The sequence below is a fragment of the Saccopteryx leptura genome, chromosome 3 (assembly GCF_036850995.1).
Source record: "Saccopteryx leptura isolate mSacLep1 chromosome 3, mSacLep1_pri_phased_curated, whole genome shotgun sequence".
Taxonomy (NCBI): Eukaryota; Metazoa; Chordata; class Mammalia; order Chiroptera; family Emballonuridae; genus Saccopteryx; species Saccopteryx leptura.
In genome coordinates this window covers 107,368,514-107,395,988 of record NC_089505.1, presented here as the reverse complement: position 1 = coordinate 107,395,988, position 27,475 = coordinate 107,368,514, and the positions used below count along the sequence as shown (strand labels likewise).

The 27,475-nt window shown below is 49.3% G+C and overlaps 1 protein-coding gene and 1 long non-coding RNA gene across 2 annotated transcripts; one reads left to right on the top strand and one right to left on the bottom strand.

Annotated features, from left to right (window-relative positions):
• Nucleotides 1-620: 620 nt before the first annotated feature.
• On the bottom strand, nucleotides 621-22,520 carry TXLNA (taxilin alpha). Its single transcript, XM_066375720.1, has 11 exons — nucleotides 22,352-22,520; nucleotides 21,639-21,848; nucleotides 20,003-20,329; nucleotides 18,514-18,605; nucleotides 11,783-11,953; nucleotides 8,462-8,656; nucleotides 6,382-6,501; nucleotides 6,061-6,135; nucleotides 5,563-5,655; nucleotides 5,111-5,206; nucleotides 621-4,080 (listed from the first exon to the last, which is right to left on the bottom strand). The coding sequence occupies exons 2-11, from the start codon at nucleotides 21,814-21,816 to the stop codon at nucleotides 3,757-3,759; spliced, it is 1,671 nt and encodes a 556-aa protein (XP_066231817.1). The 5' UTR covers nucleotides 21,817-21,848; nucleotides 22,352-22,520; the 3' UTR covers nucleotides 621-3,756.
• On the top strand, nucleotides 22,337-26,076 carry LOC136399890 (uncharacterized). Its single transcript, XR_010750227.1, has 3 exons — nucleotides 22,337-22,473; nucleotides 22,808-23,241; nucleotides 25,773-26,076. It is a non-coding gene; the product is annotated as an uncharacterized lncRNA (long non-coding RNA).
• Nucleotides 26,077-27,475: the final 1,399 nt, after the last annotated feature.

Here is a 27,475-nt window from a genome sequence, read left to right as displayed (position 1 = left end):
GTGCCAAACGCTGCCCATGGCAGACTGAGGAGTGATGTGCACTCATCTTAATTTGAACCTCAGTTGGCATATGCCTAGATTTCTGTCCTTTTCACCTTCCTCATGGACTGTCTCCTACTTAAACACCTTTGGTGGGGCCCCCTGGATCTAGCCCAAATTCCTTCAACCGGCATACAGGTTCTTGGACATTTATTTCCCCTGCACTGCTAGGTGAACCACTGTCACTAAATGAAGCTGTTGAACTTCTACCTGCCCTTTGGGTCATATAGGCCCTTCCAAGTATCCACCCCTATTCCCTGCTGAAGGGGACAGGGCCTCCATCCTCTGCTCCCATAGCACCACCACCCTTTCTACATCTACAGGTTCCTTTTTCCCTCAGCAGCCTGTGAGCCCTGAGGCCAGCGACAAGGTCTGACTTAGTGAAAATCATCTCTGGTGCACTTTGTTAAGGCTCCACACAGGCAGTTGAAGTGAATCTGCCACATCTTGGGCTGGAAGGAAGGAGGGCACTCTGGAAGACGCAGGGTATCAGGGCACAGCCAGACTTGGCAGCGGCTCTGGACAAATCGCTAGTAGCTGGCTGGATCCAGAAGCACCAAATGCCCACAACAGTCAGGAGAGAAACAATAAGGCAACAGACTCTTTATTTAATGTGGTTTAAAATACACCAAAATCAAGTCCCTGGCTGTTATGAATACCAAAATGAAACAAAAAAAATTACAAAAAACAAAACTTCCAGCTTCAAACAAATCCGGAGGCCAAGTTGGGCCATTAGGGAAGCAGTTACAGGGACAGATGGCAGCACCCCTCCTCCAGACAGGTGCCCAGCTGTCCCTGGGGTGGCCCTCTGCTGTGCAAGGTGGGAGGGCTGGAGCAGCAGCTGGAGAATCAGCTCAGCAGGCCTTGGCCCTCCCCCGCAGACACCAGGGCAGCTCCTCTGGCCTCTGGGTCGCCCTCAGCAGGGAGGGCCACCATGGCGGAGGAGGGAAAATAACCATTTTTAAAGACATAACATTCTCTTACAGAAAAGTGCCTGAGCTCAGCCCATGGTCCAAAAACCTCATGGCAAACAAACGACAAATAGTAATTAAAAAAAAAAAAAGTGCTGCTGACACCTTAGAATCTGGTGTACATGAAGCTCTCAGCTGGACAAGGGCCTGAACACAATTTACTGTCAGCAGAGCCAGGGGCTCTGGGCTATGAGCCTCACCTGCTGTGGTCCCTTGGAGGAAAAGCTAGCAATCTAAGAAACCCACACAGCTCTTGGTCCTAGAACTGAGGTCATGTACATGGAACCTGCCCCAGTGAGGAAGGCACTGGCCTTCAGATAGGCTACCTCCCCTCCATCTGACCCAGGCTCCTGGCTGGTGTAGGCAGCACCCAGGTCCCCGGGCTGACTTTGGAAAGCAGAGCAAGCAGAGCAGCTGTAGTGATTAAGATTTGGTCAATGGAGTTAGAGGAATGGGATTTCTGCCTGTAGCCTGGCCAGGATGCCCAGAGCTGAGAGCGAAGGTTCTACCCTGTGCAGGGCCTATTATTTCTGACCTGGGAAGTCTAGCTGGGGCCACCCGGCTCACTGTAAGTTCCACAGTAGCTACACTTGGTTTCAGAGGGCTGCTGTGCCAACTTCCCACTCACCACACTGGGCTCCAACAGCCCCCTCCCTCTAACCCCATGGGCTTTAAGAGGTAGCTGAAGTGAGGCAGGCAATCATGTGGGCCGCTGCAGGCCTACCTGATCTGAAAAGGGGGCAAGCAGAAGCTTCTGCCTTTTCCTGTGCTTCCATAGCCCAGTAAGCCCTGTACGGGGCTGGCACAGGGGCTGGGGGAAGGAGCCTTATTGGAACAGGAAGAGGCATTTCAGAGGGGAAGAAAAGACCTTAGGAAACACTTCTCCACAGGAGAGCAGTATCTCAGCCAGAGATGGTACAGGTTTCAGCACTTACACTTACAAGGTTGCTGAGGAAACCTCGAAAAATGAGGAAATACCAGGGATGAGCAGGAATACTCTGAAGCAGATTAGTGGTACTTGCTATGGGGACAGAGGGGAAATGGTGTACCTTTCATTTGCCATCTCTGGTCCAAGTCAGAACACAGTTCAGGAGCACTTACTACTACTCTTCACCAATGTATTTTATGAGAGGGATTTAAGGGCTGAAAGTGGGCTCGTAGTGGAAGATGAAAAGACCTGTATGATAAGCGTTTAGGAAATATAGCAAGCAGCAGTTCAACAGCCAGTTCACCATGGTCTGTGGCTCCCTCAGCTACACTGAAGCTGAGGCCAGCTAGAGGTGGGACATAGTACCCCAAGCCCGGCAAAGCCCTGCTTCCTGATCCAGGACCCATCTGTTCTTTCATAAAATGTTTCCTTACAAAGGCTAGTTAATATCCTAGGCACATCTGCAAACAGCAGAACTTTCAGAGTAGAGTAACAGGTAAGGGGCAGGGGGCTCTGGAGGTATGGGGTGGGGAGAGCCACAAATATCTGCACCTATTTTGTGGATTTCTCAGATTCAGTCAATTGTTGAGTCTTATTCTTATCTATCGGTCGTCAGACAAGAGTTGGGGCTCCCACACAGGAAGTGGGATGTCACCTTAGCTCATATTCCTTGACAATGGACCTCGAGCAGATCTCAAGGACTGCACATTGTGGGTGGGGGCAGGAAGCAGAAAAACTCACAAAGCCACTGGGGACAGTTGATCCTGGGGCCAGCAACTGCATGGAGAAAGTGGTGATGGGAATTGGCAGCGGCCTTCCAGAATGGAAACCCACAGGGAAGCTTATGGTCAGGCTATCAGAAGCCCTTCCCTTTCTCTTAGTAGTTTGATCTCTTCAAACAGGAAACCTAGGCACCAACATGACAAAGGTGCCAGGTGGGGTGGGGTGGGGAGGGTGGTGGGGCGCTAGAGGCCAGGAACCCAGGCACCACTGCTAGAGCACTACTCCTCCTCCCTCAGGAGATCCTCAAAACAGACACTGTCGTGTACAACAAAAACAAAAACCTTCAGAGAGAATCCTTTGGGTGATCTCTTGTCAATCATTTGTGCAGGCTAGAGAGGCACCTGTGAATGATAAGGCTACTGAGAAGCATCACTGGCCTGGTCCTGGCACTACCAGAGGGCAGGGGAAGCAGTGCCCGGGGGCTCCCTACCAGCGCATCACCCCACACAGAAACATTCTCCAGGTCCTGTGTCCTAGGCAGGAAAGTGGTTTCATCACCAGCTCTGCGTGCCCTGCCATGGCTCTGCCTAGGGACCCCTTCCCAGATTAAGAAAAATAAAGGAGCTTCCAGGGGAGCAAGGAGAGCCAGAGCTGCCCAAGCCCTGCTAACAAGAGAAACACAGCCAAGGCCCAGTGTGTCACTTGTCATGATCCCTGAAGGGCAGGGAGGGAGGGGTCTGAGCCTCAAATCAGGCAGGGAAATGTTCAAGTCATTTGTCCTGCCAGGTCACTGTGAAGGTGACTACAGATGATGCTCCTCTTTGACTCTTCAGCTCATAGAAGAGGTACTGACTTCATCTGTACACCCACCTCCAATGCAAGCCTATCTCACACGATACAAACATATGAGGCCTTGTACATATGTCGTATGTACGTAAAACTGACCCACGAAATCCAAAACTGCAGTGTCAGATACCAGCCAGGTCAGAGCACCCTGGGTCTCAGCACTGGACTGCTTAGTAGTGGGAGCCTTGCATGGGCAAGGCCTGGCTGGGCTGCTGGCTCCCTTCCAGCATGCCCCCAGCACCAGGCTCCCTAGGCGGTGGTGGAGGTGGGCTCCTGGGGCCCTGTTTGGCCTGATGCTTCTGTGCTTGCTGCTCCAGGGCGGCAAGGAGCTTCTGTGGCTCCTGGGGAGTTTGGGGCTTGGACCACAGACCCCTCGCTACCCTGCTCCTTGGAGGCAGCAGCCTCTGGCCTTTGCTCAGGGCCGCTGTCAGGGAGCGGGCCCTGGCCACCAGCACTCAGGTCCTGTACCCTCTTGCTCAGATCATTGCGCTCTGACTGCAGCGCCCGGCACAGCTTCTCCAGCCGTTGGGTTTTCATCTGTAGGCCCTCTAGCTCTTTGTCTCGGAGTGTTTTCTAGGGAGAGAAAGGAGGCCTTTCAGTGTCATGCCATCAAACCTCCATCCATCCAAAACTGCCAATTGGCAGAAAACATGCCGGGAGCAGACTGGAGTCCCAAAGCTGGCCCCTTTGAAGTAAACAGCCCTGGTTTTTAAGTTTGTTTGTTTTTGGTTTTTTTGCAGAGACAGAAAGAGTCAGAGAGAGGGACAGACAGGAAGGGAGAGAGATGAGAAACATCAATTCTTCGTTGCATCTCCTTAGTTGTTCATTGATTGCTTTCTCACATGTGCCTTGACCGTGGGGCCACAGCAGACCGAATAACCCCTTGCTCAAGCCAGCGACCTTGGGTCCAAGCTGGTGAGCTCTGCTCAAACCAGATGAGCCCGCGCTCAAGCTGGCGACCTCAGGGCCTCAAACCTGGGACCTCCACTTCCCAGTCTTACACTCTATCCACTGCACCACCGCCTGGTCAAGCTAAACAGCCCTGGTTTATGTCAAGACCTGGCTGTCAGTTGAGGGCAATATGATGTGGCAGAGGGGCTTGGCTTAGACACAATGTATTCTTCCATTTAACTGCCAGATGACTTTGAAAAAGTACTTGGCCTTTGATCCTATTTCCTTGTCTGTTAAACTCCTCTATGAACATCAACCTCACAGACCTGGAGGGGGAAGGGTCAATGAACTGCTATCAAAGACACTCTGCAGGTCTGGCTGCAGTAGCTGCTCTAGCACTGAGTTACTTTCCTCTCCTCCATCTCAACCTACAAAATTAAATGATCAGGGCGACTCTGCATACAAACTACAAGCATCATTGGCACCCCTTGTTTTTACTGTTCCTTTATTCCTTTCATTCTCTTTGCTTCTACTGCAGTCCTATGACTGGGGTCACCAACTCCCCAGCGAGAGCTGGCAGTGTCTTGGACTTGGACTGACATGCCCAGCTCCACCACATGCTATCTGCATCACTCCCTGCTAGGACCACGGGAAATGGCCCGATCCTCAGGAACTGCACACCCCACCCCACTGCCGCGTGCACTCAGCCCACCTCCTCAGCCATCTCCAGCAGGGCTTTGTTGCTGCTCTCCCACCGGGACCGGTACATGGTGGTTTCTTTTTCCAGCTTTTTGATCTTCTTAGTCATCTGGATTATGTGACAGGTAGAGAAAATGGTTAGGGCTCAAGGCCGTCTACATTTGTGTCCCCAAGGTGGAGAATGGGGCAGGCAAGGCCTTACAGGACACAGTGCCTTCTGTGCCACCCTTAGGACCTCTCAAGTAAAAAGCCCACTGCTAATAACAGGAAATGACAGGACAGCCCCTTCTCCAGGACAACCCAGGAAGGGCACCTACCACTGCCGCTTGCGGGAGGGGGGAAAGGCTGTGATGCCTCCTTACAGCCCCACCCTCGCTCTCACGCACACCGGCTCTGTGAACAACTCTCAGTGAGGTGCCCGTTCCAAATGTGCCCCCGCACAGACCCAGCCTGGCCCGGTGTTACCTTTTCCATCTCCTGTTTGAATGTGGTGAACACCTCACTGCTTTTGGAAAGAGTGTTCTGGAACTCCTCAAACTTCTCCGTGTATAGGGCAAGCTGGGTGAGAAAGAAGCTCACAGGTAAGGCTGAACTCCCCTGGAGGGCACATCTGGTCAACACACTCAGACCCATGGCCCTCTGACCCAACAATTCTAATGTAAGCCTAAAAAGTAAGATTTGGGGTGACATATTTAAGTTTTCAAATGTTCCCTTCAGAATTAAGTAGAATTTATAGAATTAAAAACAACCATCTGTCCCCATCTCCTCAAAAGCAGTACTCCTGCCTAGGAAGAATGTCCTTCAAGCTCACCTAGCCACCTGGTCACCATCACACAGGTGCTGGGCAGGCCCAGAGAGAACAAAGACTCAGCAAGGACACATAGCAGTCAAGGCAGTCCTGGAATGAGGGTCCCATTTCCCTCTCTGCAGGATGGGGCCCAGGGTCAGGATACACTGCCTTACCTGCTGCTTCAAGTGGGTCTCCTGCTGCTTCATCAGCTCGCACATCCTCTGCGACTCCACTGCCTCTTTGAGGAGCTATTTCCAAGACAGGAGACCAGACCCTATCAGAAGCCCCAAGCAGTTTTTTTTTTTTTTTTTAATTTTTGCATGCATAGCAGAACCCGCTGAGGCTTCCTGCTCCCTGACTGGTGTCTGAGGAAGCAGGGCCCTGATCTGGCCAGGCAGCAACCTTTCCCATACAAACTCGACTAGGAGCTAAGCCCGAACCCAACCCACCTCTTTCAAGACCCTCCCCCACAAGCCCCAGGGCCTGAGCCTCACAAAGTCCTTCTCCCGCTGGTGCCTCTCCTCTGCCTCCTTCAGCATCTCCTGGGCTTGCTGGAGCTTGGCGTCCACCAGCTGCTGCTGCAGGTCCTTGTGTTTGAAGACTTTGTCGATATGCTGCAGGAAAGCATGGTGGGAGGGGTCCGCCTGTCAGGAGCCCCCTTTCTCAGGGAGGCCCAGTGGCTACAGATGCTGGGGCCTCCTGCCCAGCCTCGCACTTCAGTCTGAAATACTGGACTCCTGTGTGTACCATAGGTAGTGGGCACCAATTTCCTGGAAAGTTTACTTCTCACTGCACACTGGACTCCTGTGTGTACCATAGGTAGTGGGCACCAATTTCCTGGAAAGTTTACCCACCTCACTTCTCTCTCACTGAGTCAGTCCTGGGTGAGCAAGGGTTTATGGCTAAAAACTGTTCCTAGGAAGCCAAGTAATAAATACTCAAATCTCTAGCCCCAAGAGAGATCGATCCATGGGGCTGACCACCCTTACTTTTTGTAGCCCGACTCCCTTGTAAGTGGGAAGAGTGAGCAAAAATGACATGTCTGCCAACACACAACAGCTGAGCTCTATCGGCAGAGCTCTGCTCTGTCTGTAGGTGAGGAGTCAATATCCCAGGGAATGGCTGTCCTAACTGTGGAGGAGCCCTGGAATTGGGACAGGCTGAGAGAGCAGGAACACAGCAAAGATGATAGACTCGTGTGCTACCTCAAAGCTGAAAGCAACTGAAAAAAGAATGCAGGGAATGTATTTATGAATGGGGAATGGAAGGTAGCCTGGGGATGTGGCCAGTTGGAGACACGATAAATCTCAGTCACCTGTGATCTGAAGTCCAGAGGCTCAAGGGGCAGGATGGCAGTGCCTGAATCTGACTAGGGGTGGGGAATAAATGAGGAGCACAGCACTTGGAGCCCCTCACCTCTACCCCCATAGGCAGTACTTGGAGCCCCTCACCTCTACCCCCATAGGCAGTACTTGGAGCCCCTCACCTCTACCCCCATAGGCAGTACTTGGAGCCCCTCACCTCTACCCCCATAGGCAGTACTACGTCTTATTTTTTCCTTGGGGTGAAGCGAGGGGTGGGGGGAGGAAGAGTCTGCAGGTTCTTGAAGTAGCTGCTCACTCTATGGTGGCTCAGGAAACCTCCATGTTTCTCAGTGCCAAGGGACAAGAACCAAACCAACTCCTCTCAAACCAAATGCATAACAAGCAGCCTTGTTCCGAGAAGACAAAGTGCAGGGACAGATTGAGTAGGACAACGTGTAGGACAGGTCAGGGGAAGCCCCTCTAGGCCATGCACACTATGACTACAATACTGGACTGTGAGCCCAAGAGGTCACGGTCTTGCCTTTCCCACCTATAAGCACACACCCAGGGCCTAGAAAGGGCTGTGGTCCAGAGCCAGAAGGAAACTGCCAGTCTACTCTTTCACAAGGAAACAGAGGCCCCAAAGAGAGGGATTCAAGTGCCCCAGGAAGCAGCCAAAGCCAGGCTAGACAGTGATATCCTGCCCTTTCTGGTGACAGGGGCAGTGGAGCAGCAAGGAATCAGAGGATGTAGCCTTTGGACTTGATCCCTGACCACAGGTCCAGCTCCTCAGCCCGTGAATTCAAATTCTAAATAATTCTGAAAACTGCAACTGTCAAAAGTTGGCAGACAAACTGACCTGTACCTTTGTATGGGTAATTATAATCTAGATGCATATCCTCAGAAATGTAGCTGCATAAATATTAACATGTCTGATTTGGGGGTGCTGCCACAGGCAAGACCCTGCTGGGAGGTGCTATGTAATATAGTGCACGAACATATCTCCATTCTAACACTTGAACAGTTCTAATTCTACAAGATACCTGGCTTGCCGTTTAGGAGAGATACTATAGACCTGTGGTCATGTGGCCGCCAGCCACTCTTTTGTCCTTACTTCAATTCATCGTCTATACGAGGACGCACAACATTGCTCCCTTCCCAGCGAAGGAGGAGGAGGAGGAGGAATGGGAGAATGGAGTGAAACCTGAAAAGTGCCAGCACCTGCCACACGCAGAACCTGCCAATTCCCTGCCACTGTGGCTGTCCGTACCTCCTCTCGCAGCTCATACTGCTCGATCAGCTTCTTGAGTCTCTCAGCCAGCTCCATGTTCTCCTGGCGCAGCTTGGAATTGCGCTCATTGTGCTGCTCCATTTGTAGCTGAATGTCATTCAGCGTCACCTGGAAGTGCGACGTCACCTCCTTGCGTTTCTCCTCTTCCTCCCGGGCCCGCTGCATGCCTTCTTCCTGGGCAGAAAAGTCAACCCCAGCTCCATCATCTCTTGCTCCCCCAACCAGCCTAGGATGCTCTCTATCACCAGCCTTCCTGTGCTCAAAGTAAGGAATAGTCAGGTTCCAAGATGTTATCTCAGGTGATTCATGTGAGTCTCCCCTAGAAAAATGCAGGCACACACGTAAGTTCTTTTGACTCCTGAAGCCTACTCTTCCTGATCTGTTAAGGAGTCTCATTTTAATGTGCTTTCATCTTTGACACCCCTCCCCAACAAATCAAGTGGGTAAGAGTCAGTAATAGCCAGGGGTGGCAAGGTCGTACAGAATTAGACGCTTAGACACTGTCAGTGGGAAGACAATCTGGCAAAACCCATTAAAATTAAAAATTTGCATACTCTTTTGACCTATACTTTTCACTTCTGAGATTTATCTAAGTTCTATGTAATTAACCAGGGGTATATGTAATAAGAATTCTCACTGTAACTCTCCATATATAATACTGAGAAATTGAAAACAACCCCAAAATACCTTAAAGACATTGATAACAATACAATATATCCATACAATGATATTAAAAAGAACGAGCCCCCCTGACCTGTGGTGGCACAGTAAATAAAGCATCGACTTGGAATGCTGATGCTTTCCCTCCTCCCCCTCTTCCCTCTCTCTAAAATCAATAAATAAAGTCTTTAAAAAAAAAACCTGAAAAAGAAAACAAGCCCTATATATACAGACAGGAAAAGGTAAAGCACTGTGTAAATGAGAAAATGGAAATTATTTATTGATTTTAGAGGGAGTGAGGGAGAGAAAGAGGCAGTGAGATCACAGTTGCTTCACTTTGTTCATTGATTGCTTCTCCTATGTGCCTTGATTGGACGAGCGCAGGGTTTTTTCTTTTTTTTAAATTTTTTATTTTTTATTCATTTTAGAGAGGAAAGGGAGAGACAGAGGAGAGACAGAAGGGGGGGGGGGAGGAGCTGGAAGCATCAACTCCCATATGTGCCTTGACCAGGCAAGCCCAGGGTTTTGAACCGGTGACCTCAGCATTTCCAGGTCAACGCTTTATCCACTGCGCCACCACAGGTCAGGCCGCAGGGTTTTTTCTTTTTGTTATTTTTTGTATTTTTCTGAAGTGAGAAGCAGGGAGGCAGAGAGACAGACTCCCACATGCACCTGACCAGGATTCACCTGGCATGCCCACCAGGGGGCGATGCTCTGTCCATCTGGGCAGTTGCTTTGCTGCTACCAAAGCCATTCTAGCACCTGAGGTGGAGGCCATGGAACCATCCCCAGCACCCAGGCTGACTTTGCTCCAATGGAGCCTCGGCTGTGGGAGGGAAAGAGAGAGACAGAGAGGAAGGAGAGGGGGAGGGGTGGAGAAGCAGATGGGTGCTTCCCCTGTGTGTTCTGACCGGGAATCGAACCCGGGACTTCCACACACAGGGCCGACTGGCCAGGGCCAAAGTCAGGGGTTTTTTTTTTGTATTTTTCTGAGGTTGGAAACGGGGAGGCAGTCAGACTCCCGCATGCGCCCGACCAGGATCCACCCAGCATGCCCATCAGGGGGCGATGCTCTGCCACAATCAGAGCCATTCTAGCGCCTGAGGCAGAGGCCATAGAGCCATCCTCAGCGCCTGGGCAAACTTTGCTCCAATGGAGCCTTGGCTGCGGGAGGGGAAGAGAGAGACAGAGAGGAAGGAGAGGGGAAGGGGTGGAGAAGCAGATGGGCGCTTCTCCTGTGTGCCCTGGCCGGGAATCAAACCCGGGACTCCCGCACGCCAGGCCGACGCTCTACCACTGAGCTAACCGGGCAGGGCCAAGGTCAGGGTTTTGAACTGGCAACCTCAGCATTCCAGGTCGATGTCCTATCCACTGTGCCACCTTTGATTTGTTATACTTTTGTCACTTTTAAAACCCTTATATTGACTTTCTAATAAATTTGGGCCTGACCAGTGGTGGCGCAATGGACAGAGTGCTAACCTGGGACACTGAGATCCCAGGTTTGAAACTCTGAGGATCAGCTTGAGCACAGACTCATTCAGATTGAGTGAGGGGTCACCAGCTTAAGCGCAGGATCATCAACATGATCACATGGTTGCTGGTGTGAAGTCCAAGGTCACTGGCTTGAGCAAAGGGTCACTGGCTCAGCTTGAGCCCCCAGGTCAAGGTAGGGGTTGTGTGGTGTGTGTGTGTGTGTGTGTAGCAATCAATGAACAACTAAAGCGATGCAACTACGAGTTGATGCTTCTCATCTCTCTCCCATCCTGTTTCTCTCACCACACACACAAAAAAATTATTAAATTTTAGAAAGAAAGATAAAGAGAGAAAAACATCACTTCATTGTTCCACTTATTATGCATTCATTAGTTGATTCCTGTTATGTGCCCTGACGCAGATTGAACCCACAACCTTGCCATGTTGGGACAACACTCTAACCAACTGAGTTTATCAGGTCAGGACCCCTAAAATTTATTAATTTTGAGAGAGAGAGAAAGAGAGAGAGAGAGAGAGAGAGAGAGAAAGGGAGAAATACAATTTGTTGTTCCACTTACTTATGTATTCATTCGTTATTTCTTATATGTGCCCTGAGCGGGGATAGAACCCACAATCTTGGCATATTGGGATAATGCCCTAAACACCTGAGCTAGTGGGTCAGGACATATTTGTAATATTTTAAAAGACAAACTAAAAATAGCAAAGCAAGTTGCAACATACCATATATTTACTATCCAAACTGTGAAAAATATATAAAGGAAGTCACAGTAGTGACCAGACTTTAGCCAGAGTGACTACACCCTAGGAGAGGTAGAACAAAGAGAAAGGACCCACGTTCCCGACTGACCAACTCTGGGAAAAGCTGCTGGTCAGCGCCGAACCCCAGCTGACCTGGGGACTGGGATGGAATTGAGAACCCCTAAAGGCCTGCACTCTGGGTTCTCTTTGCCCTGTATGTAGCCTTTACCATACTTAATGCAGCTAACATGTCAAATGGTTACAAGTAGTCCTCAGTAAGGCAGGGCTTTCCTGGAGAAATCTACTTCCATACTGAAAGCCTGTGCTAGTTTTTAAGGGGACAGCCACCAAAGATAAGTGGAAGTCAAGGCAATCTGCTGACCCTCTCCGGTGACCCAGCCAGCCTACCTTGAGGGAACGGTTGTGGCGCTGCAACTCACGGCACAGGCTCTCAAGCTTGCTGCGGGCCAGGATGGCCTTGCTGTGCTCACCACGCAGGTGGTCCTTCTCCTGCACCAGCTGGCTCTGCTTCTTTTGCAGGAGCTTCATCTGCTTCTGGGATTTCCGGTGCTCCTCCAGCTGGGGACAGGAGGGAGAAAAGTGTCCTGTGCAGCTCTCCCCATGGGGGCTTAGGGCCTCCTGAACTGATCTGACCTTGGCCATAATAGCTCAGAAGTTGACTGCCCCAACTTCAGCCATAATAGCTCAGGCCAGACACTCCATTTGCTCCTCACAATAACCCCAAAGGCCCCTGTACCTCAAGGATACAGAAATGGACACTCAGACAGGACAAGAGGTATGTAACCAGATTCCAGTTTCCCTCCCAACTCTGACTCCAGAGATAAAGCTCTCAAGAGTCTCAGACCATCACATTCCTCCAACTCTGGGGACACTCGTGCCCTCAGAAGAGAACACCTGCTATCCCTCTTTGTACTCATCAAAAGACCCCCATCTCTGCCTGACCTGTGGTGGCGCAGTGGATAAAGCGTCGACCTGGGAACAGAGGTTGGTGGTTCAAAAGCCTGCACTTGTCTGGTCAAGGCACATGTGGGAGTTGATGCTTCCTGCTCCTCCCCCCCCTAAAATGAATAAAAAAACAAACAAAACCCCCCCAGTTGTTTAAAAAAAAAAAAGACCCCATCTCCCCCTGCTCAAAAGCTTTAGCACTGTGCACCATTTCTCTCTTTAACATGACTCCTATTTTCTTTTCAAAGATTTTATTAATTTTAGAGAGGAGAGAGAGAGAGAGAAGTGCAGGGGAGGAACGGGAAGCACCAACTCCCAGTTGCTTGTTGTATGTGCCATGACCGGGCAAGCCTGGGGCTTTGAACAGGCGACCTCAGCATTCCAGGTCGGTGCTTGATCCACTGCGCCACCACAGGTCAGGCACATCGTGGCCTTTTCATTCATTATCAACAGACAATCCTTCTGACTCCCTGGCCTCATAGTTCTTTTTTTTTTTTTTTGTATTTTTCTGAAGCTGGAAACGGGGAGAGACAGTCAGACAGATTCCCGCATGCGCCCGACCGGGATCCACCCGGCACGCCCACCAGGAGCGATGCTCTGCCCCTCCGGGGCATCGCTCTGTTGCGACCAGAGCCCCTCTAGCGCCTGGGGCAGAGGCCAAGGAGCCATCCCCAGCGCCCGGGCCATCTTTGCTCCAATGGAGCCTTGGCTGTGGGAGGGGAAGAGAGAGACAGAGAGGAAGGGGGGGGTGGAGAAGCAAATGGGCGCTTCTCCTATGTGCCCTGGCGGGGAATCGAACCCGGGTCCCCCGCACGCCAGGCCGACGCTCTACTGCTGAGCCAACCGGCCAGGTGCTCTCATAGTTCTTAACCTCCTCCTTGTACCCTGTCCTCTCCCAGCTTAGCTTTATCTCCCACAGTCTATTCATGTATTCCTTTTCCTTCAGTCTGTTAAACCCAATGTGTACCTAACCCTTTCAGCAGGGGTCCCCAAACTTTTTACACAGGGGGCCAGTTCACTGTCCCTCAGACCGCTGGAAGGCCGGACTATAAAAAAAATTTATGAACAAATCCCTATGCACACTGCACATATCTTATTTTAAAGTAAAAAAACAAAACGGGAACAAATACAATATTTAAAATAAAGAACAAGTAAATTTAAATCAACAAACTAACCAGTATTTCAATGGGAACTATGCTCCTCTCACTGACCACCAATGAAAGAGGTGCCCCTTCCGGAAGTGGGGCGGGGGCCGGATAAATGGCCTCAGGGGGCCGCATGCGGCCCGTGGGCCGTAGTTTGGGGACCCCTGTCTTACAGCATGCCCAAATTCAGACTACCCGCATTTCTTTTGTTTCTTTCCTATTAAAAAAAAATAAATTTTTAAAAAACTTTTTAAAGGTTTTATTCATTTTTTTTTAGAGAGGAGAGAGAGAAAGAGAGAGAGAAAGGGGGAGGAGCAGGAAGCATCAACTCCCATATGTGCCTTGGCCAGGCAAGCCCAGGGTTTCAAACCAGTGACCTCAGTGTTCCAGGTCGATGCTCCATCCACTGCGCCACCACAAGCCAGGCAAAATTTTTTTATTTTTATTTTTTATTTATTCACTTTTTTTTTTTTTTTTTTTTGTTTTTCTGAAGCTGGAAACAGGGAGAGACAGTCAGACAGACTCCCGCATGCGCCCGACCGGGATCCACCCGGCACGCCCACCAGGGGCAACGCTCTGCCCACCAGGGGGCGATGCTCTGCCCATCCTGGGCGTCGCCATGTCGCGACCAGAGCCACTCCAGCGCCTGAGGCAGAGGCCACAGAGCCATCCCCAGCGCCAGGGCCATCCCTGCTCCAATGGAGCCTTGGCTGCGGGAGAGGAAGAGAGAGACAGAGAGGAAAGCGTGGCGGAGGGGTGGAGAAGCAAATGGGCGCCTCTCCCGTGTGCCCTGGCCGGGAATCGAACCCGGGTCCTCCGCACGCTAGGCCGACGCTCTACCGCTGAGCCAACCGGCCAGGGCCTATTCACTTTTTTTTAGAGAGGAGAGGGAGAGAGAGAGAGAGAGAGACAGAGAGAGAGAGAGAGAGAGAGGAGAGGGAGAGAGAGAGAGAAAGAGAAGGGGGGGGAGGAGCTGGAAGCATCAACTCCCATATGTGCCTTGACCAGGCAAGCCCAGGGTTTCGAACCGGCGACCTCAGCATTTCCAGGTCGATGCTTTTATCCACTGCGCCACCACAGGTCAGGCGGCAAAATTTTTTTTGACAGAGAGTCAGAGAGAGGGACAGATGGGGACAGTCAGACAGGAAGGGAGAGAAATGAGAAGCATCAATTCTTCGTTGCAGCACCTTAGTTGTTCATTGTGTTCTCATATGTGCCTTGACCAGGGGGCTTCAGCAGAGCGAGTGACCCCTTGCTCAAGCCAACAAGTATTGGGATCATGTATGTGATCTCACACTCAAGCCGGTGACCCTGCGCTCAAGTTGGATGTACCCACGCTCAAGCCAGAGGAGCCTGTGCTCGAGCCAATGACCTTGGGGTTTTGTACCTGGGTCCTCCACGTCCCAGTCTGACACTCTATCCACTGCACCACGGCCTGGTCAGGCAATTTTTTTACTGATTGATTTTTAGTGAGAGAGGAAGGAAGAGACAGGAACGCCAATTCACTTCTGTACGTGCCCTGACTGGGTATCGAACCAGCAGCCTCTGATCTTCCAGATGATGCTCTAATCAACTGAGCCATAAGGCTAGTTATACACAATTCAATTGGCCATGTTGTCATCACTCAAAACTATACCCACCCCTCCATGATCTCCTCCCAAGCCAGCACCACCACATACCTTCCTAGCTCATCTCCTCCAATCAATAACTGTGGTCCCAGCCCTAGCCAGTTAGCTAGTTCAATTACAGTGTCATCCTAAAATGCCAAGATTGCGGGTTCAATCCTTAGTCAGGGCACATAAAGGAAGCAACCAATAAATGTACAACTAAGTGGAACTACAAATTAATGCTTCCTTCTCTCTCTCTCCTGCTAAAAGAAATCAATAAAAAATATGCTGCTAGATGCTTCACATCATCATTAAAACAAAAAAAATCTGTGGTCCCAGAAGGTCTGTTACCCAACTGGAGCTTTATTTACTCCATGATCCAACTATCCTTTCACTTTCTCTTAAATAACCACTTACCTTCTTACCCAGCTGAGACTCCTTATGCCTGAAATTCTCTTGCCCCCTTTTCCCAGAAAAATCCCAACCCTGGTATACCAACTTCCTGCCTTTCCTGCACTGGCACTGAATCAGCCCTTGCTTAAAGAATCTCACTTGCCTGACCAGGCAGTGGCACAGTGGATAGAGCATCAGACTGGAACGTGGAGGACCTAGGTTCGAAACCATGAGGTCGCCAGCTTGAGTGCGGGCTCACCAGCTTGGACATGGGGTTGCTGGCTTGAGCAAGGAGTCACTCGCTCTGCTGTAGCCCCCTGGTCAAGGCACACATGAGAAAGCAATCAATGAACAACTAAGGTGCCACAACAAAGAATTGATGTTTCTCATCTCGCTCCCTTCATGCCCGTCTGTCCCCTCGTCTTTGTCTCTCTTACAAAAAAAAAAAAAAAGGTGCCGACCTGGAATCCTGAGGTCCCAGGCTTGAAACCCCGAGTTCATCAGCGTCAGAGGGTTGAGTGTGCGATCATCAACATGATCATGGTCGCTGGCTTCAGCAAGGGGTCACTGGCTCAGCTGGAGCCCCCCAGTCAAGGCACGTATGAGAAGCAACACATGAAGAACTAAAGTGATACAACTATGACTTGATACTTCTCCTCTCTCCCTTACTATCTCTCTCTCTTTCTAGCTTAAAAAAAAAAAAAAAATCCCCAAAGAATCTCACTTTACAATTCACAATCACCACTGCCCCCTGGTCTGCCCAGCAGTCCTAATACATTTCTCTTGTAATTCACATTCTTCTTCGAGACAATTTCATTCTCTTCAAATCTGCCCCAGGCAGCTAAAACTATCATTTCCATTTCCCTGAGTACACAGAAGCAACCACAGGAACAGGGTACAAGCTCTGTATCCACCAGTCCACATACACTTGTCCTCTCCTCTTTATGAGGACCTGGCCCTGCTTCTCACCATGGCAGACCCCTTTCCTGGTGTAACAGACCTCATCTCCTCTCGTCTACTCAAGAACATCCTTCTAGCAACTCGCTTCCACGTCCTCCTGTCTTGCCATCTTAGAACATTCTGAAAGGATGGTATCCTTTTATTTTTTAATTAATTTTTTTACAGGACAGAGAGAGTATCAGAGAGGAACAGATAGGGACAGACAGGCAGGAACGGAGAGAGATGAGAAGCATCAATCATCAGTTTTTTGTTGCGACACCTTAGTTGTTCAGTGATTGCTTTCTCATATGTGCCTTGACAGTGGGGCTTCAGCAGACCGAGTAGCCCCTTGCTCAAGCCAGCGACCTTGGGTCCAAGCCGATGAGCTTTGCTCAAACCAGATGAGCCTGCGCTCAAACTGGCGACCTCGGGGTCTCGAACCTGGGTCCTTCCACATCCCAGTCCGACACTCTATTTACTGCGCCACAGCCTGGTCAGGCAAGGATGGTATCTTAATCTTATTGATATCCTTTCCTTTATTTAATCATTATAATAACCCCATTAGGCCTGACCAGGCGGTGGCACAGTAGATCGAGTGTCGGACTGGGATGTGGAAGGACCCAGGTTCGAGACCCCGAGGTTGCCAGTTTGAGCGCAGGCTCATCTGGTTTGAGCAAAGCTCATCGGCTTGGACCCAAGGTCGCTGGCTTGAGCAAGGGGCTACTCGGTCTGCTGAAGCCCCACTGTCAAGGCACATATGAGAAAGCAATCACTGAACAACTAAGGTGTCGCAACAAAAAACTGATGATTGATGCTTCTCATCTCTCTCCGTTCCTGCCTGTCTGTCCCTATCTGTCCCTCTCTCTGTTTCTGAAAAAAATAAATAAATAAAATAACCCCATTAGGCAGGTATGATTTCTCCCACTTTATAGAAAAGTTCCTTACAGGAGAATTCCAACTAATAAATATGAATGGAATGAAAGAATTTAAAAATGAGTAGTTAGGCAATAACTCTCGGTGGATTAATCTATTAATTCAAATCTAATGAGGAACCTGACAAAGGAGGGACCTGGTTGGTGCCACCTGAACCCACAGAACAATCTTTCATCTCTAAAAGTGGGATGGAGCCTGACCTGTGGTGGCGCAGTGGATAAAAGCATCAACCTAGAAATGCTGAGGTTGCCGGTTCGAAACCCTGGGCTTGCCTGGTCAAGGCACATATGGGAGTTGATGCTTCCAGCTCCTCCCCACCTTCTCTCTCTGTCTCTCTCTCCTCTCTCTCTCCCTCTCTGTCTCTCTCTCTTCCTTTCTCTCTCCTCTCTAAAATGAATAAATAAAATTGTAAAATAAATAAATAAATAAATAAATAAATAAAAGTGGGATGATTATGCTGTTTCTTCTGCGAGCCACCTACAGAGAATCCTTGTCCAAAAAATGTTGAACATGAAAAAAAAACTGAACATGAATTGAACCAAGCTTCTACAGCTAACTTCCACTTTATTTACAGGAACTAAGGAAGTAAAGGAACAAGTTAAATGCCCAATGCTAGAAAATGGGGCATGCTACAGGACAACTGGTCTGCAATAAGCCAGTGTTATGGGGAAAGAGCTGGGCAGTAAGATGGAAACAGCTCTGGAGTAAGGTAAAATAAGTCTAACCCAATATAGTAACTGAACCTTCTCTGGACCCTGATTTGATCACCTTGATATTTTTAAACAATGGGGAAATCTGACTATGGACTGGGTATTAAGAGAATACGAAGTGATAAATTTTATTAAGTGTGATGACGGCACAGGGCATTTCCATATTTGCGGGGAGACGCATACTGAAGTACACAGGGGTGAGGTGACATGGCATCTGGAACTCAGGCCCGGAGCTAGGTCTGTACTGCTGGAATATGAAATTTCTTTTCTTACTGTCAGCCCAGGAGAGGCTGGCTGGGACTTGACCCCCACTAGATGAGGAAAAGCTTCAGAGAAGTTGAAGAGGAATTAAGCCACCCACCTGTCCTTGTACCCTCAACCCCACGTTGGGTGGCCTGCTGACTTTCCAAGGCAGAGAGGGTGCAAAGAGAAGGGGGAGAACTGACCAGTTCAGCATACTTCTTGCACAGAGCTGCCAGCTTTTCCTCTGGGGTACTCAGCGTGTTCAGTGTCTGCATCAGTAACGTAATCTCCTTTCCTGCAAAGTACAGAGAGCAAAGAAGACATGTACTCCCTTCTCTGGGGGTCCTCTTCAGACCTGGGCCCATACTCTTCTGCCTTGATGCAGCCCTCCCCTATCATACTTTATATTTCTGCTTGAACTGGCTGCCTTCCCTGCTAGTCTGTGTGTTTCATGAGGGCTGGGGCCAACTCAATTCTACCTATACCTGTAGCCCAGTGATGTTCCTCGTGCCCACCACAGAGGCTATGCTCAACAAATGCTTATTAAGTGAACAACTGAATCTCTGAAATCACCACGGTGAGCACCAGGAATGGGAGGAAAAAAAACCCTGCCTGCTCTACCAACAGGTTTAAGAAAGATGTCCCACCTGTGAATTCAGTCCTGATGTTTCAATGCAAGGAAGGCCCTTCTGAAAGAGGAAGGAGGCAAAAAGGAATAGGTCTCCTTGAGAACAACTGATTCTTATCAACAGAGGAAGCCAAATAGGGAACTTTAAAATAAATATACCTTTCAATATTTGATCTTAAGATTAAAAACTAACACAAAAAACCTTTCTTTAAGTTGACAGGGGGTGAGTGAGCAGGGACTAAGACATGGGTACAGTATCACTTGACTTTGACTCTTCAAGCCACATCAGCCTCACCCAAATAATTTTCCCCAACTGCCTGTGCCTGAGTCAGTCTTGCCTCTGTCTTCCTAGAGGGCTATCGTACATACTTAGTACTAGGCTTCTGAAGTGGTAAGCCTCAGAGGCTCCGCTCTAAGAGATAAGTGTAGAAACTGCAATCACCGGCACACAAGCCAAATCCAACCCACAGTTGAGTTTTGTTTGGCTCCTAGCATATCTGCTGCCAACTGTTAACAATCTAGAGATTGCATATAGCTCTGGCTTTCCTTAAAAGAAAAAAAAAGGTGGCTGTCTAGGTTTAGCCTGTAGTTTTACATGCTATCAGCTCAGTGGGACCAGGTGGCAGTAAACCTTTTGCATAAAGTAGGCACTCTCTTGGTTAGCTTGGCTTGAGTTTTCAACCCTGGTCTAGTCCAACTCTTTCACTGTAGGGAAGTGACAACTAAGGAACAGAGAGGAGAAAGGCCTTGCCCAGGGTTGCCCAGGTTAGAAATAGTGCTGGCTGGCAAAGGAGTCCACAAAAGCCTCCTGCTCTCCATTTCCTCACAGTACCAGTTGGATTTCGGTTCTCCCTTGCTCCCAAGGCCAGAAGCCCTTGTGAAGTGAACAGTCTGCACAGTTCTGTTCTATGGCCCCACAGCCCTGGCTATGATTAAACCAGTGTGATGCACTGCTCTGGGTAGTAGGGCTTCCTCTGAATCCCAGCAAAGCAGGCTAGCCCAAGGACTGTCAGGTCCGAACTCCCTCCCCTCACCAGCCACATAAGTAGCTGCCCTCTGCTCACCCAGACCCTTGGCTTTCCTCTTCTCCTGTGACCTTCGGTGGTCTCGGTCTCCCACCTCATCACTTGCCCGGATCTCGTCTGTGCCCGGTTCTCCCTTGGAGGTCTCCTTCTCACCATTGACAACTGGGTTCTCTGGCTCAGGTTCCCCATTCCTTGAGGCATAGGTCCGGGACTTCTCTGCATCTTCAGGTTCAGCAGGCTCACCCTGTGCACCATCCTCACTTGGCCCACCTTGACAGTATGTATTCAGGATGTCTTCTAGCTGGCGGCTCAGCTCCTCTGAGACATCCCGGAGAGCCCCAGACTGAGCAGTTTTGGTTTGTGCTCCTACAGCAGATGATGAAGGGTAGTGAGAAATAAGATGGTTGTACCACTGGTGGGGATTTATCAGGCCCAAACTTACTGGTTTGGGTTAAATGTTGCCTAACTTCTTTAAGCTTCTGTTTATTCACCTATAAAATGACATGACTACCTCTCATTATCACCCAATCATGTTTGTTGTGAGTATACAAGAGATAAGGAAAGCATCCAGTATATAGGGATGGCACATAGTAGGGATTCAACGTCTAGTCCATCCCCTTCCCCTCCCCACAAAAATAATTTCCTTTGCCCTGGCGGGGCAGCCCATTTGGTTAGAGCCTTAACCTAATAAGCTGGGGGTCCAATCCCAGGTCAGGGCACATACAATATTCAACCAATGAATGCATCAATAAATGAAAAACAAATCAATGTTTCTCTCTCTCTAAAATCATTAAAAAGCGGCCCTGGCCGGTTGGCTCAGTGGTAGTGTCCGCCTGGCGTGCAGAAGTCCCGGATTCGATTCCCAGCCAGGGCACACAGGAGAAGCGCCTATCTGCTTCTCCACCCCCTCCCCCTCTCCTTCCTCTCTGTCTCTCTCTTCCCCTCCCGCAGCCGAGGCTCCACTGGAGCAAAGATGGCCCGGGCGCTGGGGATGGCTCCCCGGCCGCTGCCCCAGGCGCTAGCGTGGCAGAGCACCGCCCCCTGGTGGGCGTGCCGGGTGGATCCCGGTCAGGCGCATGTGGGAGTCTGTCTGACTGTCTCTCCCCGTTTCCGGCTTCAGAAAAATACAGGGAAAAAAAAAAATCATTAAAAAGTAAAAATAAAAGAAGCCCTGGTTGGATAACTCGGTAGGTTGAGCATCATCTGGAAGTACAGAGGTTGCTGGTTCAATCCCTGGTCAGAACACATACTGGAATGATGTTCCTGTCTTTCTTTCTCCCCTAAATCAATAACATTAAAAAAAAATAATAAAAGAAAATAATTTCTTGATTTTAAAAAAGTTCCAGAAATGCCTCAAGAATAAAGAGCAGTTACCTATTGGTGCCTGAGTTGCATGAAGTCTTTCTAACCTGGACATGCAGATAGGGTGCCTCATTTGACTGCCACCCTATTCAATCCTGTCAGAGCCTTCTCTCAAGAGTTCTGTTCTTGTGCTGAGTCTAAGGCTCTACCAACTCCCTAAATCACCGCGGGGACCCTAGAGACTTGGCACTGTTGTCCCCTCATTCTACATTTCCTCCTTTCTGGGTAAACAGGGTCCTCCAACTCCAGAAGCTAGACTGACACACCACAAACTCCTCCCCTTGCCCGCTGGAAAAGCAGAGCTGGCACACACCCTCAGTCTTCCCTGGAGCCTGGCTGGTGGAACCTTCAGCTTCTGTCGCAGAGGCCGACTGGCTGGGTAGCCCCTGGGTTCCCTCTGAGCCTGCTTCCGCTTGCCCCGGGTTGCTCTTTGGGTTGGAAGTGTTGCCCGATTGCTTGGCAGCCCCATTCTTTTTGTCTTGGTTCTTCATTGTGGTTTGCAGTGCTAGCTGAGGAGCAGATCCTACAGAAACAATCACACTTGCTAATTTCCAGACTTCGAAATTCTTCTCAGCCTAGATCAGAAATCCCAATACCGGATGCACAAAGCTTCTTAAACAAACGGTCCGGGAACCAACGGTTCTCCCCGTCTCTGGCAGGTCGCAGGCCAGGGGAGCCTGGTGTACCCAGGAAGGTTTCAGGGGCGCAGCTCCAGGAGCTAGGGAGGAGAGGCCTTTTTCCTGAAGCCTTTTCCCGGCACAACGCGGCCCTCTAGGATCCTCCAAGCACGGAACGGGCTCCCGGCCGGTGACTGACGTGGCGGGACGCTCGATTCCCGGTCCCTCCCCTGCCTCCGGGGCCCCACGTGGGCCACCAGCGCGCGCGCGCACACAGCCACCCACGCCCCGCGCGCCCTACTACCGCGCGCTCCGCCCGCCCTCCAGTCTCCCGTCGACGCATGCGCACATGTATTAGCCCTGCCGCCCGGCCTCAGCCCTCGCGGGGGGCCTGTGTGCTTCTACCCACCGGCTGAAAGCGCTCAGGTCTAGACCTTCTGATCGCCTCGTCCCTCTAGGCGTCGCAGTACGGACTCCACCGCCAACGTCCCGACGGCTTCACCCGCTCTAGCCTCGCACCGGAAACCTTTGGTAACCGCTACCGGCAGAGCCGCCTGCTCCCCGCAGCCAATCAATAGCCGGCGCTTGCGCGGAGCTTGCTGGGAAAGATTAAAGCGAAGCGGCCTGTGAGGCCGTTGAGGTGGGAAGGCGGGGGAGGGGAAGGACTACATGTCCCTCCATGCACCGGGATGACCCCCAACTCCCAAAATGCATTAGAAAAGGCTTTAGTTCTAGGAGCCGGATACTCTGGCGGTTTGAAAGGAGCTAGCGTCCTTCTGTATCAGGAGGCACGTTGACGTCGTTTCTGTGGCTCAGAAGCTGATTCAGCTCCGAAAGCCTTACGCCTGGCTGTTTTTTCTTGCAGGTCTCCACCAACCCTTCCTCCCTGCTGTGAGCAAGTCTGACCGTCTGGGAACTGAGGACGAGGGATAGAATACTGGGGTGGGAACCCCGGAGACCTGTATTGCAGTACTAACTTCGTCATTAATTTGCTGTGTGCCTGGGCATTCGTTCTTCTCCCAGGCCTCAATTTTCGTATTCAGTTGGAAGCGTTCAACAACAGCTGTTCTCTGAGCGCTCATGGTTATTTACTAGCTTAACTCTCATAACTACTTATCAAGATAAGTACTATTTTGTCATTGCCATTTTACAGCTGAGGACGGCTAAGGCAAAGGTTGATAATTTGCCCATGCCACATCGCTATTGTGTGATTAGAGCAGGAAGTCCCGCACCAGCACTTATAACTGCTGGATTACCCTGCCTCTCACCATCATGGCCTTCTTTCCCTGAGGAATCAAGGTAAACATTTATCAAAGTAGGTTTCGTTTTTTTCCCCCTTCTCCATTACCAGCACACGAGTCCCTCTTTGGAAGGGGCTGAGGAGCCACTGCAAGAAGTTTAGCCTCAGCAGGTTCCTGAGCTGGCAGCCCTCCACAAAGGAAGTCTCTTGCACTGTGATAAAGGTTTAAAAAGCCAAACTTTTCTCCAGATGTGAGATCACAATTCTTGATCCAGTTGCCTATAGATAATGGAATAAAAACCAACAACCCACACGCCTGGAATTCAATGCCTACATGGTTGGCTTCGGTTTCCAGCTGATTCTGCCCATTCACTCTGTCTCTTTTTTTTTTTGCTCCAACTATTATACTTTTATTACTTCCAGGACTTCCCAGGTTTTTGCAGGTGTTATTCCAGCTTCAAAATGTTCTTCTGGCAAAAACAAAATGTTTTGAGGCCCAGCTGAAAGGTTACTTTAGAGCAGGGGTCGGGAACCTTTTTGGCTGAGAAAGCCATGAACGCCACATATTTTAAAATGTAATTTCGTGAGAGTCATACAACCCGTGTACATTACTCATTATCCAATAAAAATTTGGCGTTGTCCCAGAGGACAGCTGTGATTGGCTCCAACCACCCGCAACCATGAACATGAGCGGTAGGAAATGAATGGATTGTAATACAGGAGAATGTTTTATATTTTTAACGTTATTTTTTTTATTATTAAAGATTTGTCTGCAAGCCAGATGCAGCCATCAAAAGAGCCACATCTGACTCGCGAGCCATAGGTTCCCGACCCTGCTTTAGAGCCTTCCACTGCTCTACATAGTTTGTCGTAGCTCTCTCCCAAGGTCTGGGGAAAGTTCTATTACAGTGTTCTATTAGGTGTTGAAATTATTTGCCTGACCAGGTGGTGGCGCAGTGAATAGAGCGTCGGACTGGGATGCAGAGGACCCAGGTTCGAGACCCCAAGGTCACCAGCTTGAGCGCGGGCTCATCTGGTTTGAGCAAAAGCCCACCAGCTTGAACCCAAGGTCGCTGGCTCCAGCAAGGGGTTACTCGGTCTGCTGTAGCCCCACGGTCAAGGCACATATGAGAAAGCAATCAATGGACAACTAAGGTGTTGCAACGCGCAATGAAAAACTAATGATTGATGCTTCTCATCTCTCTCCGTTCCTGTCTGTCTGTCCCTGTCTATCCCTCTCTCTGACTCACTCTCTGTCTCTGTAAAAAATAAATAAATAAATAAAATTATTTGCTTACAAATTAATGAACATCATAACACTACAAGAACTACTGGCTAAATCCTGTCCTAAAGCCTAGGATTTCTGGGGGTAGAATTTTTTCTTTTTTTGAGAGAGAGAGAGAGAGAAGGGAGAGAGATGAGAAGCATCAACTCGTGCCACTTTTAGTTGTTCATGGATTGCTTCTCATACATGCCTTGACTGGGGGGCTTAAGCCGAGCCAGTGAGCCCTAGCTCAAGCCAGTGACTTATGGGCTCAACCCAGAGGCCATGGGATGATCCCACGCTCAAGCTGGCAACCTTGGGGTTTCGAACCTGGTACCTCAGTGTCCGAGTTCGAGTTCAATGCTCTATCCACTGAGCCACCACTGGCCAGAAAATGTTTTAATTATTGTGCAAATCAGCATTGTTTTAGGACTCTTTAAGATGTAAAGTATTTTTCCCAGTTAGAGACTCCTGGACAGTGGTCTTTCCCTTTTAGGCATCACAAGTTCATCAGGTAACACTGAAAGGAATACGGTGTAATAGAATAGTAAAACTCAAGCCCAGAAAGGTTTAGAATCCAGGTCTCCGGAAACTACGGCCTGATTATTTCCAGAAAAGTATATTGGAAATCTGTTGAGGAAGTAATATATAAATCAGGCCTTGATGGATTTCCATATGAAGAAAGTGATAAAGTACATAAGCAAGAACAGGGAGTGAAGTAGTGTAACAAGAAGGATCAACTGTGGCCTACAGGGGCCAGCTGGGTAATGAGTAAGCAGGCAAGCAATAACAAAATTTGGTAAACATAGGTTAAAATGTTACTTTCTCCTTTTTAAAAAGCAATAGCCTCACCTGTGGTGGTGCAGTGGCTAAAGTGTCAATCTGGAATGCTGAGGTCGCCAGTTCAAAACCCTGGCCTTTCCCTGGTCAAGGCACATATGGGAGTTGATGCTTCCTGCTCCTTCCCCCCTTCTCTTTCTCTCTTCTCTCTAAAATGAATACATAAAATCTTAAAAAACAATAGCAACGATATTAGAATCTGCCATTGAGACAGGGAGACCATTAGGAATGGTGATGATTGTAGTCAGAGTTCTTGCACATTGTTTTCAAGCAGAGACTTAGGCCTGGTAATGCCAGATATTTTTCAAGATAGATATATCATTTTTTTTTAAATGTTTGGCTCAGTTGGTTGGATCATTGTCCCAAAGCACAGAGATTGCTGGTTCGATCCCTGGACAGGGCACATGCAGGAACACATCAGACGCCCTCCATCCCTCTTCCTCTCTCTAACATCAGTAACAAAAAAAATTTTTTTTGTCTGACCAGGTGGTGGCACAGTGGATAGAGCGTCGGACTGGGAAGCAGAGGACCCAAGTCGAAACCCCGAGGTCGCCAGCTTGAGCACATACTCATTTGGTTTGAGCAAGCTCACTAGCTTGGACCCAAGGTCGTTGGCTTGAGCAAGGGGTCACTCGGTCTGCTGTAGCCCCCTGGTCAAGGCACATATGAGAAAGCAATCAATGAACAACTAAGGTGCCACAACGAAGAATAGATGCTTCTCATTTTTCTCCCTTGTATGTCCCTCTATGTTACAAAAAAATTAAGTTTTTAAAAATAATAAAATTATTAAAAAAAAACCACAAAACTTTGGCAACGTATTAAAATACACTATCAACCAACCAAAATCTTCCCTTTGAGTTGAATTAACTTTTGGCTGCTTGTAATTTCTGCTTTAGGAATTGATCTGAACTGAATGAAGCAAGTAGTCTGAACGGTATGACCTTAAGGGCTCACTAAATTCTAGTGGCAGAACACAGATCAGTGGATACTGGGGGTTGGGTGAGGAGTCCTATGGAGCATGTTGAAACTTCTAGAGGTGATGGATATGTTCACTATCTTGATTGAGGTGGTTTCTTGTATACATTTATGTTAAAAACCTATCAAATTGTAAATTTTATTTAATTTTCCCATTGATTTGAGAGAGGAATGGGGAGGGAGGAGAGAAAGAGGAAGCATCAACTTGCCATTCCACTTAGTTGTACACTGTTTCTTGTACATTCCTGACTGGGGATTGAACCTGCGACCTTGCTGTGCTGGGATGATGCTTCATCTACTGAGCAACCCATCCAGGGCTATTTGAAAAATACTGTAAAATTTTAGAAACAATTTGTTATTCCAACCATTTCTGCATTCATTGGCTGATTCTTTTTTTGAGAGAGAGAATAGCATCAATTCATTGTTCCACTTTGTTGTGGCATTGATTGCTTCTCATATGTGCCCTGACCAGGGCTTGAACTAGATAGAGACACCTTGGAGGTTGAGCCGGGGACCTCAGCGCTCCGGGTTGATGCTGTATTCACTGTGCCACCTGCCACAGCCGTTGGTTGATTTTTGTATATCCCCTGTCTAGGAATTGAACCCACAACTTTGGTGTATCAGGATGATGCTCTAACCAACTGAGCTATGCCAGGGCTCAAACTGTACATTTTAAATGTGCCATTTACTGTGTATCAATTTTGTTCCAATAAAGCTGATTTTTAAAAACATTGTTGCCCTGGCCGGTTGGCTCAGTGGTAGAGCGTCGGCCTGGCGTGCAGAAGTCCCGGGTTCGATTCCCGGCCAGGGCACACAGGAGAAGCGCCCATCTGCTTCTCCACCCCTCCCCCTCTCCTTCCTCTCTGTCTCTCTCTTCCCCTCCCGCAGCCAAGGCTCCATTGGAGTCAAGTTGGCTCGGGCGTTAAGGATGGCTCCATGGCCTCTGCCTCAGGTGCTAGAATGGCTCTGGTTGCAACAGAGTGACACCCCAGATGGGCAGAGCATCGCCCCTGGTGGGCATGACGGGTGGTTCCCAGTCAGGCACATGCAGGAGTCTGTCTGACTGCCTCCGTTTCCAACTTCAGAAAAATTTAAAAAAATAAAAAATAAATAAAAACATTGTTATAGCAGGAGTAGGCTGCTGTAATTTTTTTTCAATTTTTTTTATTTATTCATTTTAGAGAGGAGAGGGAGAGACACAGAGAGAGGAGAGA